The sequence below is a fragment of the Pistacia vera genome, unplaced genomic scaffold (assembly GCF_008641045.1).
Source record: "Pistacia vera cultivar Batoury unplaced genomic scaffold, PisVer_v2 Contig265, whole genome shotgun sequence".
Lineage (NCBI taxonomy): Eukaryota > Viridiplantae > Streptophyta > Magnoliopsida > Sapindales > Anacardiaceae > Pistacia > Pistacia vera.
The window spans coordinates 1,482,552-1,509,754 of NW_022196074.1; the positions used below are offsets into that span (position 1 = coordinate 1,482,552).

Sequence of the window (27,203 nt, forward strand, 5' to 3'; positions counted from 1 at the left end):
ATGGGAGGAGAAAGAAAAGGTGGCAAGGGGAAGAGAAAGAAGAGGTTTGTACTGTCCATTTTCATGCAAGCAAACGGTGTGGATATGTTGTTGATGGCTCTGAGGTTCATCGGAGCCGTTTGTGACGGCTTCACTGCTCCTATAGTGGTGCTTGTGATGGGTAAGTTGATGAACAATTTTGGCACTGCGTTAACTGATAAACCTAAAGTTGTTCAACCATGACATTAGCAAGGTGTTCATGCTTTCCTTCTCTTCTAATTACATATGTTTGAACATAAAAGGATAACTGAAATTTCATTCTGTTGTGGCAGAATTCAGTGATAATGTTTTACATATCTGGTGCCAGCGAGTTTGTTTGTTTCCAAGGTGGATTTTAAAAACTTGATAAATTAATGATTTCTTTATTGATTGTTGTTGGTAGTTTCCTTATTTCATTAAAATTTGGGAAAATGTTTAGAGGGATATTATTAGGCATGGCAATGGGGCGGGGCAGGGATCTCATTCACCTTACCCATCCCCACCCTCAAAATCACTCCCCGCCCCCGCCCCATCCCCGTTACGGGGATGACAAGAATTTCACTTCCCCGCCCCAAAGGGAAATGTTGGAAGCCCGTCCTCGCCCCGTTAATTTTAAATAAACATAAATTAATTTGAGCATTATCAAACACTATAGTTAATTCTCGTTTACATGACAAACACTTAAATTAATCATTTAAACATAATTAATTATACATAAATATGGGTTAGAGTTTGTTTTTGTTCAATTGTTTAGGATGATGGAAATTGGGAAAATATGGATTATATAGGTAGGATAATTGTGTAATTAGGTAAAATATAGAGATATTAGTGAAAAGTGTATATATATATATATATATTTTAATTTTATATATTATATACGGGGTGGGATGGTTCCGAAATCCCGGGAACATTGCCATGCCTAGATATTGTACAAGAAGGCTGGAACAACTACGGAACATGCAATCTCTTTTATAAGAACTGTTTATTCATTTGTTGGTGAAACTAAAACCATCAACGAGTTCTCGTCGGCCCTAGAAGGCTTAGTCAGTTTGGGGCCTAGGGGTAAAGCAAGGCTTGGCTAAAGGATGGGCCATTGGAAGCAGCAACATTACTTATGCTATTTGGTCTTTCATTGCTTATTATGATACTAGATTAGTCATGTACCATGGTGCTCAAGGAGGAACCGTGTATGCAGTCGGTGCCTCTATTGCCATTGGAGTTTAGAGGCTAGTAAGTATTGCCTTTTGGCTTACAAGAAAATACGAAATTATACAAAAATTATCATCCATATACTCAATAAGTTGTTCTTGATCAGGGCATTAAGAACTGGTTTATCTAACCTCAACTCCATATCTGAAGCAAAGTCAACAGGAAAGCGTATAATGGAGGTAATAAAAAGAATTCCCAAGATTGATTAAGAAAACTTGGAAGGCCAAATCCTGGAGAATGCTTCAGGTGAAGTTGAGTTTAGGCACGGAGAATTTGCATACCCATCAAGGCCTGAAACCATAATCTTCAAAGGCTTGTGCCTAAAGATTCCAGCAGGAAAGACAATGAACGTAGTGGGTGGTAATGGCTCAGGGAAATCCACAGTAATTTCACTTTTACAAAGGTTTTATGACCCACTTGGAGGTGAAATTCTTCTTGATGGAGTTGCCATTGATAAATTAAAAGTCAAGAGGTTTGGGGGCAGTTTATTAGAAGGCCATCTCAAGTTTGTATTTAATTAAAAGGCTATCAAGTTTTAAAGTGTCAACTAAATAGCCATATTATTGATTAAGGGTAATTAGTGCTTAATTAGGATTAATGAAGTATTATATAATCTTTTCAAAATTATACTATATTCCCACAAACCCGAAATTGTTGCAAACAAACCCAAACACCTTCTTCTTCCTTCCGCCATTAACGCATCTCTACCTCTGCATCTTCTTCTCTTCTTTTTAGCTTCGTCTACATCTTCTTCTTCTTCTTCCTCATTCCTCTATATCTTCTTGTTTCTCCGCCATTAACACTTTCTTCTTCCTCCACCATTAACATCTTCTCCGCCAAAGATCTTCCTCCTCCTCCTCCTGACATTTCGTCTAAGTATGTGTATCTCCTTTTTACATTTTATATTTAGATTTACAAAGATTTAATAATGGATGGGGTTTGGGTTATGATTTTGATTTAGTTGTTTAGGTTTTTGGGTTGTATTTGATGTAATGCAAGTTGAAAGGAGTGAAATTTGTTAAAAATTTGTTTTGGGTATAATGGATCGATTGTAGGTGGAGATGACTGAAAATGTATTCTGGGTATGATGGATCGCTTAAGCGATCTGGTAGGTCTGGTAATGCAGCAGATAGATCGCTTAAGCGATTAGGTATGCAGCAGATAGATCGCTTCAACGATCTGGTAAAAGTCTGGTGTATAGGAGCAGATCGCTTAAGTGATTAGTAAATGGCATAAGATTGCTTAAGCAATCAAGTATATCGCTTAAGCGATCCAGTATAAATAACCATGATTGCTTAAGCGATATAGTAGACCATATAAGCGATTGTGCAGATTCTTTTTAAAATATTTGAACCCTTAGTACAACATTTAAGAATTTTTTTTTTCTTGCATTACAGGTAGTTGGCTGTTATTACACATGGGACAAGTTGTTTTGGGTGTTGAATATTTTGGTGAGTGGGTGGAGGAAGAACGTAGCTGGAAGTGGATTGAGAAGAGCAAAAAAGTTATACCAATTGCTATGAGCACAGAGGTTAGTTTTGATGAGTTGATTGATGAAATAATTAGAAGAGGTAATTTGAGTTGCTTGCATAGTGATATAGTTATGAAGTATGTTTTAAGCAGAGTTCCTGAATATTATAAGGTACCTCCTGCTATATTAAAGTCGGATGAAAGTGTGAATTAGTTATATATGATTGATGTGGCCGATAATGGTTCGAGGCCGATTTTAAGGGTTTCTCTTGTAGAAAAACCGTTCGAAGTTGGTTCAAAGGAAAGGGATAACGAGGAAGTAGGCGGAGATTTGCCTGGTTTTAATTTGAACTATGACGCTATTGATTTGTTAGTTGAAAAAATCAAGAGTAGACGGTGAATTTGGTGGTGAGGAGGAGACTGTAGAAGAGGTTGGTGATGGGGGGCAGAATAAAAATGTTGAGGAGGAGGACCCCGTAGATATTCCCACAGATGTAGAGATTTCTTTAAATACAGATTATGCAGAAGGCGTAGACTGTGAGGAAGAGAACACCATGGTCGTTTATGCAGGTTCAGAGAAGGCAATTGGAGATAGTAGTGAATCAGCTCATGTTTTTACAGATGGATCGGAGTTGCACATAGGGTATTTATTTGACAACAAAGAGGAAGTGGTGAGGAAGCTAAAACTTGTTGCCGTGAGAGGTAATTTTGAGTTCATCACGAAAAAGTCAGCACACTTGTGGTTTGGGACATATTTCAGGTGAGCATCGACAAGCGTTCACTGATGTTATTGGACAATTTGTCAAAAGTCAGTTCGTTGAAGGGAAATGTCCATCTCCTAAAGACATTCAGAGACTTGTGCGCACAGAGTTGGGATGTGCTGTTAGTTACTGGAAATGCTGGAAAGGGAGACAACATGCACAAGATTTTGTGAGGGGCACGTCGGGGCATGGATACGCAGTATTAGAAGCGTACCGTTATATGCTTGAGTTGACAAACCAAGATAGCAAGACGACTTTGAAGTGGGACAGGAATATGATGTTTAAATATTTTTTTGTTGCTTACGGTTCTGCTATAAGGGGTTTTGTAAACATGAGAAAGGTGTTGGCTATTGATGGTTGCTTTATAACAAGAAAGTATGGAGGTACATTATTGGTGGCCACTGCACAGGACAGCGAGAATCACACATATCCTGTTGCATGGTGTGTGGTTGACTCTAAGAATGACGAGTCGTGGACTTGGTTTTTTCAGCAGTTACATACGATAGTGTCTGACACTGACGAATTGTGCATAATATCTGATAGGCACAACTCTATAAAGAAGGGGATTGCCACTATTTACCGTCAAACACATCACGGATTCTGTATGAGGCACTTTGGTGAGAACATAAAACAAAAGTGTAAGTATGCTGGCCTCCTTCAGACATACTACATGATAGCAAAAGCTTATTGGGTTGATGCATTCGAGGAGCACTTCCAGCAAATCCGAATCAAGGATGATAGAGTTGCTAAATATCTTGAGCATGATGTTGGTTTCGAGCGATGGAGTAGAGCTTACTTTCCTGGAAGAAGGTTTGATGTCATGACCACGAACATAGCCGAGTCCATAAATTCGAAGTTGTTAATAGAAAGAGAGTTTCCAATAGTTGCACTTTTTGATGCAATCCAAAGGACACTGTCGCTCCAACGGGAGCTTATTACACATTGTTAGCCTCCAAAGGACACCGAATAGCTGTTCGCAGCGTCGCAAGTGTAGCGGTTCTCCATCTCACTAACCAGCATCCGGCAGCCATAAATCCTTATGTTTTATTTCAATGTTTTCTCATTCAACCATTGAAATTTAGTTTGCCCTGATAGGCCATAACGTACCTGGTAATGAGACCAGTGTTCCAATTTCTACAAAGTTACTCTCCGATAAAATTTAACTTGAATGATACTAAAGTAGTATTACAATAAAAAGTAAATAAGATCCAAAGACCCCAATTACATACAGATTGGAAAATCCAAATTAAAAGTGAAGTTTGAATGAAGTGTTTTGTTTGAACAACATCCCAATTTTTTTTTTTTTATTCTGAAAAAATTTCTTTATGAACTTAGAAATGAAGAATTATAGGAGAATTAGACGGAAACAGAAAGCAATAACAGAGTTTCCTTGAAAGATGAGCATAAACAACAGGTTTAATTCAATACATTATCCTTACTTAACTGAGCATCGTGCTTAATTAATGAATGGATGAAGATTCTTAATAAAGAAAAATGAAGGATAAACATATACCTCTGAGTTTGGCCATGTCCACATGCATGCAGAAGTGTATATCTAACTCTTAAGTTGAAGATGATGTATCTTGCTGGAAATGATGAAGTCAACACATGTTGGGAGTTGCAAGTTTTTGGCGCCACGGTTTGAAATGGTGTTGTGTGTGAAGTTGCAGTTTTTTGGTCACGTTTTAGAAAATATTTCAGTGATGTGTTTAGGTGAATTAGGTTGATAAAATGATGTATTTTGATATGTTTGTACGTCCATTAGTTGGAGTGCTTGGTTTAAATTTTAAATTTGTAACTTTAGGTGGAACAGTAGCAAGTTCTTGTATAAAAACTACCCCTGTTTTTGAATGAAAAACAGAGCAAAATTTTAGTTTAGATTTTCTCTCTTTACAGCTCTCTCTCACCTCTGCTTTGGTCCTCTTTCCTTAGTATTCTCCAGCTCTAAAAACCAACATTGTATCGAGCTGTTGTGATCTTTCAGGACCTGGAAAAACAGAAACCTCTTAACAAAACTCAACACCATACATAATCTGCTCCAGGCTTCAACTCCAGCTTCACTTTCTCCACTTATTTCAATGGAGATAGTTCCATGTAGGGCTGTCACGATGAAGACTTATTTAAGAGGCCATGGGTTGTGGCAATACGTGGAGCAGGAGAAGCAAGTTCCTTAGTTGGGAGCAAACCCCAACTAAACCAAATCAGGATTCATGAAGAGGAGATGTCTAAAGCACCAAGGGCCCTATCTTACATACACTCGGCAGTGACAGACCAAGTCTTCACCAGGATTATGGCGTGTGAAACTCCAAAGAGGCTTAGGATAAGCTTAAGGAGGAGTTGGGGGCAACAATACAACACGTAGCATGTAAGTTCTAACCTGAGAAGAGAATTTGAGATTAAGATGCAAGAGGTTGAGTCTGTCATGGAGTAGTGGATAGGTTGATGAATGTGGTGAACAAGATTAAGCTACTTGGTGAAGAGTTGACTAACAGAGGATAATAGAGAAGGTTTTTGGTTAGTTTACCTGAGAGATTTGAGGCAAAAATCTCTTCACTGAAGACTCCAAAGACCTTCCAAATCAGCTAGCGAAATTGTGCATTCTCTCAAGCATAAGAGCGAGGAGGGTTGTTGAGGCAGGAAGACTCAAGTGAAGGAGTCATGATAACAAGCCAAAACAGGGGGTATGTGGAGGAAGAAGGGAAAGGAGGATGTTAACAACGAAGGAGGAAAAAATGTGGGAATGAGAACCTTTCTTTCTTGTCCTCACTGCAAGAAAAAGAATCACTCTGAAAACAAATGCTGGTTCAGGCCTGGCATACAATGCAGGTCTTGTAAGCAGTTTGGACATGTAGAAAGGGTGTGCAAGAATAAAGAAGGGCAGCAGGGCATCAATCCCAGGTAGTGGAGAATCAATAGAGACTCAAGAAGCTGAGCAGCTGTTTATGGCTTCAGGATGTGTAGCTAATTGTGATCAAGAGGTGTGGTTAATTGACAGTGGTTGCACCAACCATATGACTCCCAACCTTGGTCATTATGTGAACTTGGATCAGAGTTATCGATCCAAAGTGAAGATAGGAAATGGAGAGCTGCTGGAGGTCAGAGGCAAGGGAAATGTTTCTGTCCAAACCAAGTCAGGTACCAAATTCATATCTGATGTTTTTGTTCCAAAATTAGTCAAAGCTTGCTAAGTGTAAGACAAATGGTTGAGAGGAATTACTCTCTGCATTTTAAAAACTCAGCATGTGTTATTAGAATGTGATGTGAATGAGTTAAAAGAGTTAGAATGCAAGGAAAAAGCTTCCCGGTTGAGTGGGGAAAGTTTGTTTTTTAAAACCATTCAGCTAACATAGTCAATAGAGATGTCAAGATGGACGAATGTGCTGTTTGGAATTTGGAAAAAGTTAGGTTAAAGTCAAGCCAAGCTTCCAGCAAGATAGAATGCCCAAAAGTCAGATTGAAGAAGTGAATTAAGATGAAGTTGATGAAGTTCCAGTTAGAGGTACAAAGCCAATATCTGGAATTATGAGAGGTGCAATGTGGCTGAGTTAGAACCAACAAGCTACAATGAGGCAGTCAAATCTGATGCTTGGAGAAGCTGCAATGGAGGAGGAGTTCTCTTTAATAGTGAAGAACAAGTTACAGATATAATGACCAAGGTTTGTCCAAAGCCAAGTTTGAAGAGTTAAAGCTCAAACTTAGTGTTTCCAGCAAAGATATCAAGGAGGAGTGTTGAAGATGATGATATCTTGCTGGAAATGATGAAGTTAACACACGGTGGGAGTTGCAAGTTTTTGGCGCCACGGTTTGAATGGTGTTGTGGGTGAAGTTGCAGTTTTTGGTCACTGTTTTAGAAAATATTTTAGTGACGTGTTTAGGTGAATTAGGTTGATAAAATGATGTATTTTGATATGTTTGTACGTGCATTAGTTGGAGTGTTTGGTTTAATTTTAATTTGTAACTTTAGGTGGAACAGTAGCAAGTTCTTGTAAAAACTACCCCTGTTTTGAATGAAAAACAGAGCAAATTTCTGTTCAGATTTTCTCTCTTTACATCTCTCTCTCATGTCTGCTTTGTTCCTCTTTCCTTGGTTTCTCTAGCTCTAAAAACCAACACTTAACATAGTATAGATTTTGTAAGCCATAGCAGAAGAGAAGAGAGCTGTATTGTTTCTTTGTTTGTTTGGTTTTGTGTGAAAATGGGAGGAGAAAGAAAAGGTGGCAAGGGGAAGAGAAAGAAGAGGTTTGTACTGTCCATTTTCATGCAAGCAAACGGTGTGGATATGTTGTTGATGGCTCTGAGGTTCATCGGAGCCGTTTGTGACGGCTTCACTGCTCCTATGTGGTGCTTGTGATGGGTAAGTTGATGAACATTTTGGCACTGCGTTAACTGAAACCTAAAGTTGTTCAACCATGACATTAGCAAGGTGTTCATGCTTTCCTTCTCTTCTAATTACATATGTTGAACTAAAAGGATAACTGAAATTTCATTCTGTTGTGGCAGAATTCAGTGATAATGTTTACATATCTGGTGCCAGCGAGTTTGTTTGTTTCCAAGGTGGATTTTAAAAACTTGATAAATTAATGATTTCTTTATTGATTGTTGTGGTAGTTTCCTTATTTCATAAAATTTGGGAAAATGTTTAGAGGGATATTATTAGGCATGGCAATGGGGCGGGGCAGGGATCTCATTCACCTTACCCATCCCCCCCCTAAATCACTCCCCGCCCCCGCCCCATCCCCGTTACGGGGATGACAAGAATTTCACTCCCCGCCCCAAAGGGAAATGTTGGAAGCCCGTCCTCGCCCCGTTATTTAAATAAACATAAATTAATTTGAGCATTATCAAACACTATAGTTAATTCTCGTTTACATGACAAACACTTAAATTAATCATTAAACATAATTATTATACATAAATATGGGTTAGAGTTTGTTTTTGTTCAATTGTTTAGGATGATGGAAATTGGGAAAATATGGTTATATAGGTAGGATAATTGTGTAATTAGGTAAAAATAGAGATATTAGTGAAAAGTGATAATATATATATATATTTTAATTTTATTATATATACGGGTGGGATGGTTCCGAAATCGGGAACATTGCCATGCCTAGATATTGTACAAGAAGGCTGAACAACTACGGAACATGCAATCTCTTTTATAAGAACTGTTTATTCATTTGTTGGTGAAACAAAACATCAACGAGTTCTCGTCGGCCCTAGAAGGCTTAGTCAGTTTGGGGCCTAGGGGTAAAGCAAGGCTTGGCTAAAGGATGGGCCATTGGAAGCAGCAAACATTACTTATGCTATTTGGTCTTTCATTGCTTATATGATACAGATTAGTCATGTACCATGGTGCTCAAGGAGGAACCGTGTATGCAGTCGGTGCCTCTATTGCCATTGGAGTTTAGAGGCTAGTAAGTATTGCCTTTTGGCTTACAGAAAAATACGAAATTATACAAAATTATCATCCATAACTCAAAAGTTGTTCTTGATCAGGGCATTAAGAACTGGTTTATCTAACCTCAACTCCATATCTGAAGCAAAGTCAACAGGAAAGCGTATAATGGAGGTAATAAAAAGAATTCCCAAGATTGATTAAGAAAACTTGGAAGGCCAAATCCTGGAGAATGCTTCAGGTGAAGTGAGTTTAGGCACGGAGAATTTGCATACCCATCAAGGCCTGAAACCATAATCTTCAAAGGCTTGTGCCTAAAGATTCCAGCAGGAAAGACAATGAACGTAGTGGGTGGTAATGGCTCAGGGAAATCCACAGTAATTTCACTTTACAAAGGTTTTATGACCCACTTGGAGGTGAAATTCTTCTTGATGGAGTTGCCATTGATAAATTAAAGTCAAGAGGTTTGGGGGCAGTTTATTGAAGGCCATCTCAAGTTTGTATTTAATTAAAAGGCTAAGTTTTAAAGTGTCAACTAAATAGCCATATTATTGATTAAGGGTAATTAGTGCTAATTAGGATTAATGAAGTATTATATAATCTTTTCAAATTATACTATATTCCCACAAACCCGAAATTGTTGCAAACAAACCCAAACAACTTTTAAATCCTGAAGATGCTAGGAAAGGCCCAGGAAGGACCAAGAATGGAGAGTGTCAAACAGTCACGGTATTCTGGAATAGGCCTTGCCTTCTCACAAAGCCTAACATCTTGCACTTGGGCTTTGGATTTTTGGTACGGTGGCAAACTCCTGAAAGAGGGCTACATCACTTCCGAGGGCTTTTTGCAGACCTTCATGATCCTACTGAGCAGTGGCTATCTCATAGCTACTGCTGGAAGCATCACCACAGATCTTGCCAGAGGCTCAGATGCTGTAAGGTTAGTCTTCGCTATATTGGAGCGGTATACAAGAATTCAGCCTGATGATTCTGAAGGCTACAAGGCTGAAAAAATAACAGGTCATATAGAACTTCAAGATGTACATTTTGCATATCCTGCTAGACCTGATGTGATGATTTTCAAAGGCTTTTCTATCAACATTGAAGCTGGAAAATCAATAGCATTGGTAGGGCAAAGTGGGTCTGGGAAATCAACGATTATTAGTTTAATCGAACGTTTTTATGATCCTTCAAAGGGTATAGTAAAAATTGATGGCCGGGATATTAGATCATACAATCTTAAATCATTGAGAAGGCACATTGCACTTGTTAGTCAAGAGCCTACATTATTTGCTGGTACAATTAGGGAAAACATTATTTATGGTGTAGATGACAACATAGATGAGTTTGAGATAATTGAGGCAGCTAAGGCCGCCAATGCTCATGATTTCATAGCTGGATTGAATGACGGATATGACACACGGTGTGGGGAAAGAGGAGTACAATTATCAGGAGGTCAAAAGCAACGTATTGCGCTAGCTCGAGCAATACTGAAAAAAGCTACAGTATTACTATTAGATGAAGCAACTAGTGCGCTCGATAGTCAATCGGAGAAAGTAGTGCAAGATGCGCTTGAGCACATGATGATTGGAAGAACCACTGTAGTGGTAGCACATAGATTAAGTACTATACAAAATTGTGATCTCATTGCTGTATTAGACAAAGGGCAGGTCATCGAGAAAGGGAACCAACATTCTTTGTTGGCCAAAGGATCCACAGGAGCTTACTACTCGTTAGTTAACCTCCAAAGGAGAACAGATACTAATACTCATTCAACGATAAATCAAATTTAAATTTTTGTTTCCTTTTTGGGTTTATTCAGTAAGAAGATTTCAGTCTCGATTTTATATTTGTAATAATCGGAAAAGCTTCATCTGAATGTATTAAGGGATTGATACAAGTGACAAAATTTTCTTTAACTTTACATAAATAACTGTGGTGGGTTGGCTTTTCTTGAACTTTATACGATATAAGGCTTGCTTTACAACAAAGAGAAAATTAAAAATGAATATTTTCAGAGATCCTGGTCCTCTTTATATAATTGAAGATAAAAGGAATATTACATCTACGATCTCTTCTCATAAATTTCCTATCACAATTATAATGTAACAATTAGCGATTGATCAACTCATAAATAAGTCTCGCTTAGTAATTTGTTAGTTAACCAATCGCGAACTGATACAATAGAGTTGTAAGAAAAAGTTGGTGAGAATAGATTATAAACGATAATATTTTTTCCGAAGATAATATTTTCTTCAACTTTATATAGAATTACAACGGTGGAGGGCTTGCTTTTCTATCTAAATCATTTCCATTCGCACTAATTAAATCAACTTATCTGAACTGATCAATATGCATGCTATAATCGTGTAGTAGACAGTATCTCATAAATTGATTAACTTTATATAGAATAGGTGATCAATATATTTTTGCATATACTCAATTGATGTATATGGTGTTGGAGATCTCATATCGACTAGGCACGCTCAAGCCAATGAGTTTATAAGAGTGGATAATCCTTCCACTCAATAAGATCTTTTGAGTGAGGAGTTAGGCCCAACTTCAACAAGTGGTATCAAAGCCAATCCCATTTGAGCTAAATGATTGAATGAGCTACCAAACTACCTCCATTTATAGGCAAGTAGACCATATGGGCTTGACCGTAAGGGCGAGTGTTGAAGATCTTATATCAACTAGGTATGTTCAAGTCAATATGTTTATAAGAGTGGATAATCCTCTCACTCAATAAAGCCTTTTGGGTGAGGAGTAAGCCCATGGCAGGGATAGAGTATTTGCAAACAAAGCTTCTTCAATGTTTCTTTAACTTACTGATTTTATTAGAGTAATTCCTTTTTATGGCTACAAGTGGTAATCCATGTGATTACTTATCCCAGCCGTTCATTTCTACACAAAGAAACACAAAATTAAACAATTTCATTCGTCAGATCTCTTCTCCAGTGTTCAAAGAGTCTTTAGCTTGCACAGTAGTTTCTTTTGCCGGGAAGACAACCATGTGCGGGAGAATTGAATTCCAACGCACGCCTCTGTTATCTTTTGTTTTGTTTTATTGTGTTTAACAGTAGTCACCCTCATTTCTTGGTAATAAAAAACGACAGCGCATCATTAGTACCACTTACAGGCAACTTTTCTTTTGTTTTGTTTTATTGATGGCGGTGAGTGTGGGGCTAATTAGCAAGAAAAATTCAAACGACATGTGACCAATAATTTTTAAAAGATTTTAAATAAATTTTCAACACCAATAATGCTATTAGCTTTAACGATTATCTTAAAATTTTACGACGGTGGTGGGTTGGCTTTTCTTGAACTTTATACGATATGAGGCTTGCTTTACAACAAAGAGAAAATGAAAATGAATATTTTCAGAGATCCTGGTCCTTTTTATATAATTAAAGTTAGAGAAATATTACGTTTACAATCTCTTCTCATAAACTTTCTATCACAATCATGATATGGTAATTAGCGATTGGTCAGCTTGTAAATATGTCTCATTTAGTAAATTGTGAGTTGACCAATCGTAAGCTAATACGACAGGGTCGTGAGAAAAAGTTGGTGAAAAGAGATTGTAAACGATTGTATTTTTTTTGAAGATAATCTTTTCTTTAACTTTATATAGAATTATGACAGTGGAGGGCTTGCTTTTCTATCTAAATCATTCCCATTCGCACTAATTAAATCAACTTATCTAAACTAATTAACATGCATGCTATCATTGTGTAGTAGACAGCAATGTTCTGAAACCTGAACCAGGAAGTGACCCATTCAGGCGATTGGGTCACGGTTCAGGAGGTCGGACCGGTTCGACCTGATGACATCAACAACAAAACGATGTTTAAAAATTCTTACAAATACCCTATCCAGATTAATAAACCAAAAGTTGTCAATCTCATATTTCATCTACATTTGGAATGATGTTTCCTGCATTAATTGTTTTTGAGCAACGAAAATCTAAATAATGAACCTAAGTCCACATTTTATTGAGGTTCATCTTTCAGCGCCTAAGCATTTTACCAAAGCACATGGGAATCTCACTTAAAGTGGGTCAAAAAACTTTGTGGATCATATTCTTTAAAGCAGGCAAAGCTGAATATATAATAAACCTATCCTAAACCTATGTGAGAAAATTAGTTCAACAATGACACCCACCGTTCAAGCTTTGGAGTTTAAAAAAATAACGAAAAATTGAAGCTTTAACCCACCAAGATCTTTGTCGTGTTGAAGAAGTTGCAGTTAATAGCGATGGCAATACACATTTCCTATGTCAATAGGAAGATAAAGTGTTGTGCCGGAAATCCGGAGAGAATAACTTCCTATTATGAGCAATGGTGGATCTAAGATTTTTGTCAAGTGGGGGCCTCCGCGGCTCCGCCATTATTTGCTAAATAATTAATGAAAATATTAAAAAATCACTAAACCTTAATTAAAAAAATAATACAATATTAAGAACCTAAGAAAAAAGAATATATAATAACACAATATTTTCTTACTTGAATAAATCTATGAGAAGCAAAATTTTGAGTAAAAGTGTTGAGTAAACATTGAACAAAACCTTCTTTTAATATTTTTATTTTTGGCTTTCAAATATTACAATATAAATTTTCATAGCATTGATCAAACTTAGCTTAATTAAGCTAAAGTCAACTAAAACTTAAATCAAGTCAACGTTACGTTGACTTTTAATATGAATTAATAAAAAATGGGAAATTTTTTTAGTATAAACATAGATAATAACTCAAATTTCTTTAATAATTTTGAACAACTGAACGGTGACGTTTAAAATGTAGAAAAGTGAAGGGTAGAGAATAACGTCCTTTAAAATATAGTTAAGGTTTTAATTTGAGAAAGCAGATCCATTCTTAGACAGAAAATACAAAATAAACTCACAAGATTAATATATTTTTCTCTCAAATTAGAATAAAAAACCTCAAAAAGAAAAAAAAATGATTTAATCCTTAAATAAACTAAATTGAAATGAACAATGCATATACATAAAATCGATAAAATAGAAAATGGAGCTAATTATGACACCTTGAGTAATGAAAATTTAATAATTTCAGTCTTCAAAAATTTTAAGAGCGAATAACATGAGAAAAAGAAAAAGAGAGTAAAGAATTTGGGGATAAAATCATAAAAAAATAGGTAAAGCTGTGTAGAAAAACACTGAAGAGAGTTTTAAACTTTTAATATGATGTGGGCTTAGAATATATATATATATAATAAGTTTTTTTGTAGACCTAGATATACAGTATGTATAATAATTCTTATTTTTTTTTTTTTAATCTGAAGGTGGGTCTAGGTATATATGTTAATTAACAATTTTTTATGGCTTGTATATTAATAATTTTTTTTTCAAATCTGGGCCTACCCTCAAAGGGCTGAATCCGCCCCTGATTAGGAGTGAAGATATTTAGATTTGCTCAATTTGGAAGGAAACTATTCAAATTGATTTAGATTCTAACTAAGGTAGTCGAAGATCATGCAACTTCCTAATTTTACGTATTTGAATCTTACCTCAACTCTATCATATAAATGGGTGCTATATAACCAATTGCAACTGGTTTTGATAGGGGTTGGGCAATTATTCTAGGAAAAGATTCATCATTTGTAATTCTCATTCAATAAGAGAAATAGTGGCCATAAGCTTAAGATTTAAACTTGCCGAATCATTTTAAATATTGCCTCTTGTCATTACTTGTATTTTCTCTTTAATTGTTCAATTGTTCATTTTCATTAAATCACGCACACATCCGTTTCAATTTTGTCAGGGTCAATCGGATCACTCTGGTTGGTGCGAATTTTCATATCAACAAAATGCATGCTAGATGAAGATAGAGTTTTAGAAAAGGAAGGTTAAGGGAGACTGAATAAGCTTGGAATAAGTTATAATAATTTTAAAAATTACTTTTTCAAAATCAATTTTACTTAAAATGGGGTCTACACAGAGAATTAACGAGGCTAAAATAACACCACTCTACTTAATTAGGTTTTCCCTTTTGTCCAATTTTATATTTCGGACTTACTTTTTTTGTTTTTAGAACTATCAATAAAAATATTTGACATAAAGTAAAAGGTTTTAATGATTATGAAAATTTAGAGTTGAAGTTAGGTAAAAATTTAATATTAAAGATTAAACAAATATAAAATAGACTATGACCATATTTAAAACTTATAATATCACTTTTTATAATTTTCATTAAGGTTAAACTTATTTTAAAAAAAAAAAAGTGGAACTTAAAAAAATGTAAGATGAGCCTAGAAGTGTTAAAAAATACACGAAATACAAATTGGAAATGGTAACCAAACTGAACCGAACTAGAGAAACCAGGTACCCGAAAATTTGGTTCGATTTTGAGTTATAATAAGGGAGAAACCTAGATTTTCGGTTCAGCTATGCAAAAAACCGGTTATCCAAATGGAGCCTTTTTTTTTTTTTTTTTTTTCCTAAAATTAAAATTGAAAACAACCCAACCATTCTAATAAAAAATCTCTTAAATTCAACTACCTCTTCACTTCTCTTCTACACATATCTCCGAAACCCAAGCAAAATTAAACCAAAAAACCTAAAGATCTCCAAAATCTAGACAACAAACAAAAATCAAAACGGTGAGGCACAAATTGGTTAGGATGGTAATGGATGTAAACAATGGGGCTGGAAGAAGGTGAGGTGAATATGTGAGGGGTGACAAAAATGGTGAGCATGGGGTGGGGGAGATCAGGGTGGACGTGGGAGGTAACAGTGAAGGAAGAGGGTGGTGAAGAAGAAGAGATAATGGAAAAAAAAAAAAAAAAAAAGGTAACTTTATCTTTAATTCTATAGCAGGGTAGAATTGTAATTTTGGGATTTCAAATTTGGTTCAAAATCAGGTACTTGCTTAAATCAAACCGAACTAAAAATTCGGTTTGATTCAAAACCAAATCAGCTACAAACCAGTTCGAATTTGGTTCAGCTTATAGCCTGAATCAAATTTCCATTTCAGTTTAAAAAAAACCTAACCAGTTCCGGCACTTGGTTTTGAACATCCCTAGATGAGCCCACATATTTCTTTTAATAAAGAATGAAATTTTCCTCCCAACGATTTGGCCCAAAGACACTTTCTCACTAGAAAAGTTTCAAAACAACACTTTCTCACTCATCGTTAGGATTTGTTAGTAAAATTCGTTAACTGACACGGTATAAACAGTGTAAAGATTAAAATACACTCTCTTTCTTCTTCATCTCTTTTCTTCTTTCCTCTTCGCCACCTCTCTTCTCCTTCTCTTTTCTTTTTCTTAACCTTTCTTATTTCTTCTCCTTCTCTCTTTTTCTCTTCCTTCTCTTTTTCTCCGTCTTTCCTTCTCCAATACCCTATATGTCCAAACTTTGGTGGCTTGATCTGGCATGAAGAGAGAAATTAAAGTCCTCAATTCAAGATTTTGATAAATTAAAGTCTGCTTCGGTTCATTTTTCGAATTGGGAGGTTCTTGCAATCGTCTCACCCAAGACATCGTCTAAGTTAGGATGGTTGACGGTTTGTATTTTTTTTTTCAACCAAAGAAAATTCTAAGGCTAGATTTTTTGGGGTTTTGCTGTTTATGAATCTCACGCAGTTTAAATGTAATATGCCAAAAAGATTTTGTCGTCAATGGCCATTCTTTCAACTAGTTTTGACGAAATATCAAGAGAAAGAAGAAGAATCTCTAATGAAGAAGCTTCCGCCGAGGAGCTCATGAGAACCAACTTCTATGCGTGCGAGGCGCTTTCCACAGAGAACAACATTGCTTTGTTCATTGAAGGTGTGAACAAACGTCAGGGATTCAACAAGCCTTCTTAAGAGTTAAGGTGCGTATTTGGTGATAATGACACTAACATCACCTTTACAACTCCCTAACCAACTTGTCATAAGAGAGGTCTTTAAGTATGCTGAACAGGACTTAACAGCTTTTACTTCCAACAAGCCAATCAAAGTCTCCATAGATATCATGAATGAGAATTGGATCGTGCCTTTCGTGGAGTACTACACACCCTGGTGCAAGGCAGCGAATGCCTTAGAGAAGAAGTCGCTTTTGTGTACATCTACGATGGTGTACAACATGGGCAAGTACTTAAAAGAATGGGCAATGTACCATTCAAGAATTGGAGTGGTAAAGTTTGGCCAGATAGGGTCTTCGAAAAAGGAAGGGGGAGAGAAAGAGAAGGAAGAGAAAAAGAGAGAAGGAGAAAGAAGAAGAAAAGGGAAGGTATTTTCGTCTTCACACTATTTATACCATGTTAGTTAGCCGATTTTACTAACAGATCTTAATTATGAGTGAGAAAGTGTCTTTTTGAAACTTTCAAGTGGGAAAGTATCTTTAGGCCTAACCTGGGGTGGGAAAATGCCATTCTTCCTTCCTTTTAACTGATTGGGCCTACCATATGTGTAAAGTTGGAGATAGGGTTGTCAGACGAGCCAATTAGTTCATGAGCTGGCTCAACCCAGCTTATCTGAAGCTCGTTTTATGGCTCGGCTTGAACTTAATCGAGTCACCTCAGCTCTAGCTCACTATTAAAAGGAGTCGAGTTCGATTAAGAGGAGGCCCAACTCGATAGGCTCGCGAGCCTGAGGTGGCTTGCATAAGTAAGGTTACTTTTGTGAGTTTTATAAACTTTGGGGGACTGAAGTGTTATCTTCAATTTTAAAAATTTGTAAAAACTATATTTAACCCCCCAATGTAATTAGTTGTAAAACAGGAAGTTAAACCCCCAAATCAAACTTCCCAAATTGAAATACACTTACCTTAAATCGTGAAATCTATAAATCCCTCAATCGTGAAATCTATAAATCCCTCAATCGTGAAATCTCGCCACATTTTTCTGTTCTTCTTGCCGTCGAAGACACCACAGACGTCAACGCCAATCGATTGACAACATTCATGAGTGCTTCACACTGCAGACTTTCACGCTGACACCGATCGAATTTAGCCATGAAACTACTTCTTCAATTTCTAGTGCTTTAGCCCATGGGTTCTACAAAAGAGGTGAGAAATAATTTTCCCACTACCAAGTATGAAGCTGCATCTACTATCCTACCTACTCTAAGAGGCTAGTTCGATATGCTAAAATTGAGGGAACTTATTACCCATTGGGTGCTTATGTATGAGCATCTATTTATGGTTATGGAGGAAGAGGGATTGAACAACATGATAAAGTATGTGATTCCTTAATGGAGTTGGATTTCATGTAATACCTGCAAAAATGATTGAGTGAAGGTATACGAAAATGAGAAGCAGAAGTTGAAGACACTGTTGAAGAGTGTTAGAATCAGTTCGACCACAGATCTATGGAATTCAGGCAATCAGAAGACGAAGTATATAATGTTGATTGGGCATTGGATCAATGATAATTGGAAGTTGAATAGACAGGTCCTCAACTTTGTTCATTTTCCTCCTCCTCGTAACGGTGTCGACATTTCTGATGCCATTTACAAGTGCCTGATGGATTGGAAAATTGAAAGTACTGTCCACACGATCTCAATGGACTATGCTACAAGCAATGATGTTGCAATTAAAGTCCTCAGGGAAAATTTCCAAGTTACGGGGAAGCTCATTTGTAGGGGCAAATTGTTTCATGCAAGATGTTGTGCACACATCTTGAACCTGGTTGTTCAAGATGGTCTTTATCAAATTAGACATATCACTGACGACATCCATGATAGCGTGTCATATGTCAATGCCACGAAGAGTCGACTAAAGGTTTTTCCAAAGATTATTCAACAGCTTTGATTGCCGTTTTGAAAGCTTATTCTTCATTGTAAAACACGGTGGAATTCAACATACGAAATGTTGGCAACGACAACTAAGTTCAAACATGTTTTTCCAAGATTGAAAGAAAGGGATTTAAGTTATCATTACTCTCCCCTAAGAGATGGGAGAAAGTACAAAAAGTTTGTGAAATTTTAAAAGTTTTTAGTGGTGCGATCAATCTCATTTCATGGAGTGATTATCCAACAGCTAATTTGTTTCTAAAGCAGGTTTGTCTAATCAAAATTATGTTGGATAAAAGAGTGAAGATTAAGATGATTTTATTAGAAACATGGTTAGGAAAATGAAAGAGAAGTTTGATAAATATTGGGGGGAATGTAATCTACTTATGGTTGTGGTTGCTGTATTGGACCCTAGGTTGAAAATGAGGGTGATTCAGTGGTCATTCCCTAAGATGTTAACCATAAAGCACGGGGAAATACGGTTATTGTTCATGATGCATTGTATGAGATATATGGGGAGTATGTTGATGCTAGTAAAGCATCTACTGCTGCCCACACTTCTACATGAGTAGGGAAAGAACTTTAGGTTGTTGGTGAGGGGCAGGAGTAGTGGAAAACGGGGAGGATGGTTGGGATGATTCTACTAATTTTCTGGACGTAGTTGAGACTGTTGAGCCTAGTAAATCTAAGTTAAACTGTTATATAGGAGAGGGATGCCATAAATGTGTGGGGAACCCTGATGCATTTGATGCTTTACAGTGGTGGAAGTACCATATTTTGTCTACCATGGCTTGTGAGATATTAACCATCCCTATCACTACGGTTGCTTCTGAGTCTACTTTACGTGTCAAAAGTAGGGTAATTGACACTTATCGGTCGTCTTCGTCTCTTGACACGGCGAACCATCCCTATCACTATGGTTGCTTCTAAGTTTGCTTTCAACCCCAAAAGTAGGGTAATTGACACTTATCGGTACTCCTGACATGATGAAGATGCTCTTATGTGGATGTGATTAGTGTCGCTCTTTGAATGGGGTGAAGAAAGGGTGCAAAGTAGATGATATTGAATATAGTTTTGGTTTAATTCAATAATTACAGTAACTTTATTCTAACTAAACTTTAATTTTTCTTCTTTTTAATTTCAGGCAGAGCAGCAACCGTTGGAGATTAAACTTCCTATCCCGTAAGTTCTTGGGGTTTAGTACATGGTTTGGCTGTGGCAGTAGGCATGTGCAGGTCTGTGTTGATTCATTTTTGTTTGGTTTAATGATCATGCATAGATTAAAATGTGAGTTACATAAACCACATGGAAGCATGCAGGATTTCTTATTCATCTAATTTTACTTTCAGTTTTATAGCCAATTAATTAGAATATTTATATAAAAATAAACTTACTAAATTGAATTTGTTTGCAGCCCCCATAGGAAACTGGTGGTTTCGGTAGAAGACGGCCGATGTACAGCTACCTATATTTTGATGAATGGACAACTATATTTTGAGGTTTGGGCCTGTATTTTGATGTATAGTTACTGCTAGCATGTATAGTTGTTACTTACAGCCTCAAAATCACATTTTATTTTTACTCAAACATTAATTATCTCAAGTGAACTAAACTAAGAAATTTAGTTCAATTAACTTAATATGTCTTACAAAACTAGCATGATAAATATATGAATGATTCACAACAATAGCTATTTTTTTAGGTATATTGTCATTTACAATAGTTGTGTATGCAAAATTGTGTAATAAAAAACAATGCTAGGTGAAAAAAAAATTATGCAGGACTAGAATTGGAACGGGTCAAACCAACCTTGACCGAGCATGGTTAGGCTCGGCTCGAGCTCGAGCCACCCATAATGAGCTTGAGCTCGAACAACATTTCATGAGCTCGACAGGCTCCAGCTCGATCGGCAAAATACTCGGCTCAGCTCGGCTCGATCACAGCCTTAGTGAGAGACGGACAATGTCAATTATAAGTGGACCATAGATGATATTATAACCTATAAATGCATATGGAATTGGAAAGCAAGACAACAAAATAATCCTTCCTATGTTTAAGTCAAATTTTATGAAAAAATTTGTAAGTGTGTTTGTTTTTTGTGCGATAGATGAGGTGTGCTATGACCAACTGATTAACAAGAACTGATAAAATAAGAAAATAAAATAAATGGGAACTAAGAATCAAGATTAAAACCAAAGTTTTGATTCACTTCGATTTTGTCACATTATATATATAGTTAATGAATAAGTTTAAGATTCAATTTATAAAACTTGAATCCCCCTAAACTTCTATTAATTAATTTCTTACTGATTTAATTTATGCATGTGTTAACACGATTTGTGAGTAATTTTTAATTTATTAACTAATTACTACATGCATGAATGAATCGATATATGTATTCTACATTCATCTCGTATTCGAAAATCATATATATGTTTACATTTTATGTAACAGTAAAATTAAAATTATTGTCACCTTGCTTTCAATTTATATTGGTTCAAGATTAATTAATTAGGTTGACCACCATTATGATAAAGTTATTTACAAATTAAGACATCATATGAATTATACATGAAGGGTACCATACTATTAATTAATCCGGTATAATATCTAATTAACCCCACTAATAATATCTACAAATATTATTAAAATTCCATATTAAAACTAACTCTTTATATATATATATAACAAAACTTATAAAAAGCACACGTTCAATAATATTGTTTCCTTGTTTACAATACATGTTAAATTCTTGATAATTCATATACTCTTCTATTTTCTTTCTTTTAATATTTATGAAGCATGTATTTTGAGATTGTAAAATATACATTATATATATTTGTAATGTATATAATACTATAAGACTTACCAACATGCATGCCTCTCCATCAATTATATGGATGATGAATATTATTAGAATCATTATTGTAACACAAATGATATTTATATCTTGTATTTTTGATACGTAATTAGAGTACACCAATATATAAGCCAGAAAAAAAAAAAAAACAAAGGCTTAGTTATACTGAAGCAGTAGGTGAAAGGGAAAATATATAGCACCAAAAGTGGCGTGCCAAATTTATACACCAAATGATGTGGCGTAATCCGACCGTCGATTAATTATAAATTAATATTCATCGACGGTTAGAATTACGTCACGTCATTCAAGCATGAATTCAGTATGTTCCTTCGGTAGCCATAGTATTGCTAAGGTGAAAGCTCAAAAAAGTAAGGCATGTGAAAGCTCAAAAAAGTAAGGCATTGTTTGAGAGTTTGAAAATAAAAATTATTGAATTGGAATTGGAAATTGAGTTGCGTGACTGTAAGGCAAATAGAACATTAAGGAGTTGCGCTGATAACTACTGAATGACATTAAAAATCGGAGCATCATTGCAAACGACCAGCAAATTCACAAGTGAACTTGAGCAGTGCGTTGGATTCAAAGTGGTTCATTTTGCATAATAGATAGAAATTAATTTCCAGCTTCTCTCAGCAGCAACACATGTCTGATGGGGGCACACTACTGTCTGATATCCCCACCACCACGCTTACCAGAGCTCAAAGGCGATGGCGCAAGGCCTATTTGACAATCTATTCTACCGGATGATGCTTTCTCTCATATCCAAAAGTCGACAAGAATCGGAGAAAAGTCCTCCTCGTTACCCTGTCCTTGAGATTCAACCTACCGTTTCTAAAACCAGGTTGTGCTCAACTCCTTTGATCCCTTTGTTTATAAAACAACATAAGAATGTTGGAGAAAAAGACTTGAAGCATCTGCATGTTCTTGGCGGAGTTGAAGGTGTGGCCACCGTCTAGGAGTAAGTTCCGACAATGGAATCGGCGGCAGCAAGGATGATATACTAGGAGGTCTCAAATTTTTGGTACTAACTCTTACCATAAGCCACCTCCAAAGGCTTTCGCTATTCCGATTGGTGCTTTTAAAAACACCGCCATATTTATTCTCCTAGTATGGGCAGCCCTGGCTCTTGCTTTTGGAATTAAACAACATGGGGTGGAAGAAGGTTGGTATGAAGGTGTAGTATATTGTTGCTGTCCTTTTGATGGTTGCTCTCTCTGCGGTCAGCAACTTGATAGAGGAAACTCAAAGTAACGAACGCAAAGAGTTGAGTATCAATATCAAAGTTGAAGTTGTTAGAGATGCTCGGCACAACAAGTCTCCTTATTTGACCTTGTAGTTGGAGATGTTGTGCTCCTGAGAACTGGTGATCAGATTCCAGCTGATGGGCTGTTTTTGAAAGGGTATCGTTTGGAGGTCGACGAGTCAAGCATGACAGGAGAGAATGACTTTGTCGAAGTCAACTCCAACCATAATCCTTTTCTGTTATCTGGCACAAAAGTAGTAGATGGCTATGGTCAGATGCTCGTGGTGTCTGTCGGAATGAACACTACATGGGGTCGAATGATGAGTTCGATAGCAGATGATCAATCCAATGAAAGAACTCAATTACAAGTCGGCTTGACAAACTAATTTGCTCCATTGAAAAATTAGGATTCTCATTGGCTTTCCTGGTTCTTGCATATACTTTTTAACTACTTCACTGGGAAAACAAAAGATAAGAATGGAAATAAGGAGTATAATGGTAGTAAAACAGATTTAGATGCTATTTCAAATCTGTTGCACACATTCTTACGGCACGGTTGCCACTCGGTAGCGGCAATTCTATCAGGCTTACCAGTGGCAGTACTCTCACACTTGCTTATTCCATGAAGAGAATGATGGCTGATCAAGCAATGGTAAAGAAACTTTCGGGTTACGAAAAAATGAGCTCAGCCACAGTTGTTTGTACTGACAAAACAGGCATTTTGACATTGAATCATATGGAAGTGACTGAGTTTTGGCTTGGCCAAGAATCCATTAAGAAAGATTCTCGTAATATGGTTGCCTCAAATGTTCGTGAACTATTCTACCAAGCAGTTGGCTTGAACACAACTGGTGGTGTTTACAAACCTTTTTCAGGATCTGTACCTGAATTTTCTGGTAGTTCAACAGAGAAAGCAATTCTTTCGTGGGCTACCCAAGAATTGGGTATGAACATGCAAAAAGTGAAGCAAAAGTACACCATTCTCCAGGTTGAAAACTTCAACTCTGATAAAAAACGCAGTGGGGTTTCAATTAGGAAAACAGATGATAACACAATTCATGTACACTGGAAAGGAGCTGCTGAGATGATCCTAGCTATGTGTTCACAATATTATGAGAATAATGGGGTAACAAAGACCATGGATGAAGATGAAAGGCAAAAAACAGAAAATATGATCGGCAGCATGGCAGCTAAAGGCCTTAGATGCATAGCTTTTGCTCATAAAAAAATATTTAAAGAAGAAATGCAGTATAATGAAGATGGAAACACCCATCAAACACTGAGAGAAGATGACTTAACCTTGCTGGGAATAGTTTCCCTTAAGGATCCATGTCGACCAGGTGTAAAGACAGATGTGGAAATTTGCAAATCAGCCGGACTGGGCATCAAAATGATCACAGGGGACAATGTTTTCACAGCAAAAGCTATAGCCAAAGAATGTGGAATACTACAGTAAAAAGACCAAGCGAAAAAAGATGAGGAGGTAGTAGAAGGCATACAATTACGTAACTATACACCGGAAGAGAGAACGGAAAAGGTTGATAAGATTCGGGTAATGGCAAGGTCTTCTCCCTTAGACAAATTTTTGATGGTACAGTGTTTGAGAGAGAAAGGCCATGTGGTTGTAGTCACTGGAGATGGCACCAACGATGCCCCTGCACTACATGAAGCTGATATAGGACTTTCGATGGGTATTCAGGGCTGCGAAATTGCTAAAGAAAACTCAGAAATCGTCATAATAGATGATAAATTCACTACAGTGGCTACTACTCTAAAGTGGGGACGATGTTTTAATAATAACATCAAAACGTTTATCCAATTTCAACTCACCATTAATATTGCAGCTCTAGTGATCAATGTTGTTGCAGGCTTTGTTCCTGGTAATAAGATTCCTCTAACAGCAGTTCAATTGGTATGGGTGAACATCATCTTGGATACACTTGTAGCTTTGGCTCTGGCTACTGAAAGGCCAACTGATGAGCTAATGAAGAGCCCTCCTCAAGGTCGTACTGAACCCATTATAACAAACATTATGTGGAGAAATCTTCTATCTCAAGCCCTATATCAGATAGCAGTCTTATTGATCTTACAATTTGTGGGCGAGTCCATGTTCAAAGTGAGTCCTGAAGTGAATGGTACAATGGTGTTCAATACTTTTTTTCTTTGCCAGGTTTTCAGTTTCTTCAATGCAAGGAAGTTGGAGAAAACGAATGTTTTCAGAGGCATTCACAAGAACAAATTGTTCCTTGGACTAGTGGGAGTAGCTCTACTTGTTCAGTTTCTGACAGTGGAGCTCCTAAACAAGTTTGCTTCTAGAGAGAGATTGAATTGGAGGCAATGGTTAACTTGTATTGCATTGGGAGCATTCTCATTGCCAATTGGTTTTATTGTGAAGTTCATCCATGTTCCAGAGAAACCAGTACTCCTCATCAACTCCGATGGTGAATTGGATCTCGGTTTTATAAAATACATCAAACTAATATTCTGTCTTGTAAAGTTGTTGTTTCTAAATGACTGTGATACTAAGTAGTCAACATGTATTGATATAGCAGTGTTTTGAAGTAATGTATCATAATGTAGTTACGTGCTTACTATTGTATTGGGCCCTGAAAGCACTTTGAAGGCCCATTTTCTTTTGTGGGCTGCTGTGCAACTCACAAAAGCCTTGTTCTATTTGGTCCTATTTTTAGACAGAGTTTGTGAGTTATATTTTCGATATATTTTGCAACTGAGAAATTTCTTTAGGAGCGGTTGCTCGGAAACAATTAGCCGATGTAGATTTGCAAATGATTCTAGATTATTCGTTGGTCGAATGTATTCCTCTTTGGGTTTGGGTTTGGGCTTGTAATCGCGCCACCTTGCAAGTTTCATGCTATAGTTTGATTGAACTTATTTGATCAGCTTTGATCGGTTTTATCTTCTTCGTTTGAAATATTTTTTTCTTTCATTTAAACCTCTTATAACATGACTAAAATATTGTTTAATTTTTGTTGAGCAAATTTATATGAATCTCTTATGCAAAAAATACACACAGATGTCAACATCACCAATCAGAGCTCAACAAGTACTTAAAGACAAAGTGGTATTAGCTGTCAAAACCCAAACTGTCTCAAAGAGATATTATATAACACACATTGTTTTAAAACGCAGCCCGACCTGGCCGATTGAACCGGTTGAACCGAGACTCGGAAGCTTCAACGGGCCGGGTTTATACTTTTCCTATTCACCCAAAATCCTAGGACTTGGGTGGGTGATCGGCGAGCAATTGACCGTCGGAACCTTAGGGCTTTTGAAGATAAAGCGCCGGTGAATGTAATGGTGGTGACATCGTTAATTTTTAGTGAGTAAATCGACCGAAAATCGAACAAATCTGGTAGCGGCAACGATGGGATTTCGCTGGCAATTGGAGAGGCTAATGGGGGTGGGGTGAGGTGGGTTTTGGTCGAGAGGAGGAGGGGAGTGATTCCTAGGTGATGGGTAGGGTTGTCGTCGCCGGCGTGGATGAGATCTGGCCTAGAATACCCACGCCAGCGTCGGTGAGATATGGCCGAAATCGAACCTATTTCGGCCAGATCTTGGGTAGATTTTAGTGGAAATGGGCTCAGGGGATGATTGGGTTACATCTGGGGTGTCGCTGCCACCAATCGGTCACCGATTGATTTGCATTTAGGGTGTGTTTGATAAAGTTCAAACATATAGGGACTTACATGTAATTTTTAGGGGTGTATTTGCTGAATTTTAAAAAAATTTGTCAACGGGTCAACCCAGGACCCGAAAACTTTGCCGGGTTGCACCCTGAGTTGGGTTTTAAAACATTGATAACACATGTCCCACCTTTATCAAAATAAAGGATCAAGATGGATGGGAGTTTTCTATGTATCAAGGTAACTTGCAAAAGTATTCATTACATTAAGTTCAAAAGTATAAAATAAAGAGATTGGATATATGTGAGCTGAGCATACATTTGAGCTTCAACCATTATTTTTCTCTGTATAAAAAAAAAAAAAACCATTACTCCATCTTTGTACCCCTCAAAGGCGATATTAGAAAAATAATTAGAGAATAATAATTTTTAGTTTTGTTTGCATCGACAAGAGTCATTTTGGAAGAAATTATATAAAGACAAAAGGCACATGTATACTGTTGTGTATGATTTTCTGTTAAGCTCAGAAAAGTTGGAGTTCTACGAGGTTGTAGTTTGACCCAGAATCAGTTCGACTCAATAATTATCTAACCCAGCATAAGCTTTTCAAGATATAGATCGGCCTAGCATAAGCTAGCCATGATCAATCTTGACAGTTGTTCGAGCAGATCATAGATAAGCTCAAATCATGGATATGTTGGAAGAGATCAAAACAATAGTAATGATAATGCGATCTTAGAGCTTAATCGCAAGAATATTGGAGTTGAACTTTAATCTTGATTGTAATTCTTTAATTTCGGTCTTTCCTTTGTAAAAAAACTTGTATATAAACCCCTTCCAACAATAGACAAGATGTTACCAAATTATT

The 27,203-nt window shown here is 36.7% G+C and overlaps 1 protein-coding gene and 1 pseudogene across 1 annotated transcript; both read left to right on the forward strand.

Moving 5' to 3' along the window:
• On the forward strand, positions 1–10,656 carry LOC116133027 (ABC transporter B family member 15-like). Its single transcript, XM_031418698.1, is given in 11 exon segments — positions 1–160; positions 312–349; positions 942–1,067; positions 1,069–1,236; positions 1,320–1,736; positions 6,311–6,593; positions 6,711–6,776; positions 7,008–7,114; positions 8,608–8,637; positions 9,004–9,027; positions 9,530–10,656. Coding segments are annotated over 11 exon segments (2,535 nt in total). The 3' UTR covers positions 10,646–10,656.
• An 11,435-nt stretch (positions 10,657–22,091) lies between these two features.
• LOC116133028 lies at positions 22,092–25,405 on the forward strand (annotated as a pseudogene).
• Positions 25,406–27,203: the final 1,798 nt, after the last annotated feature.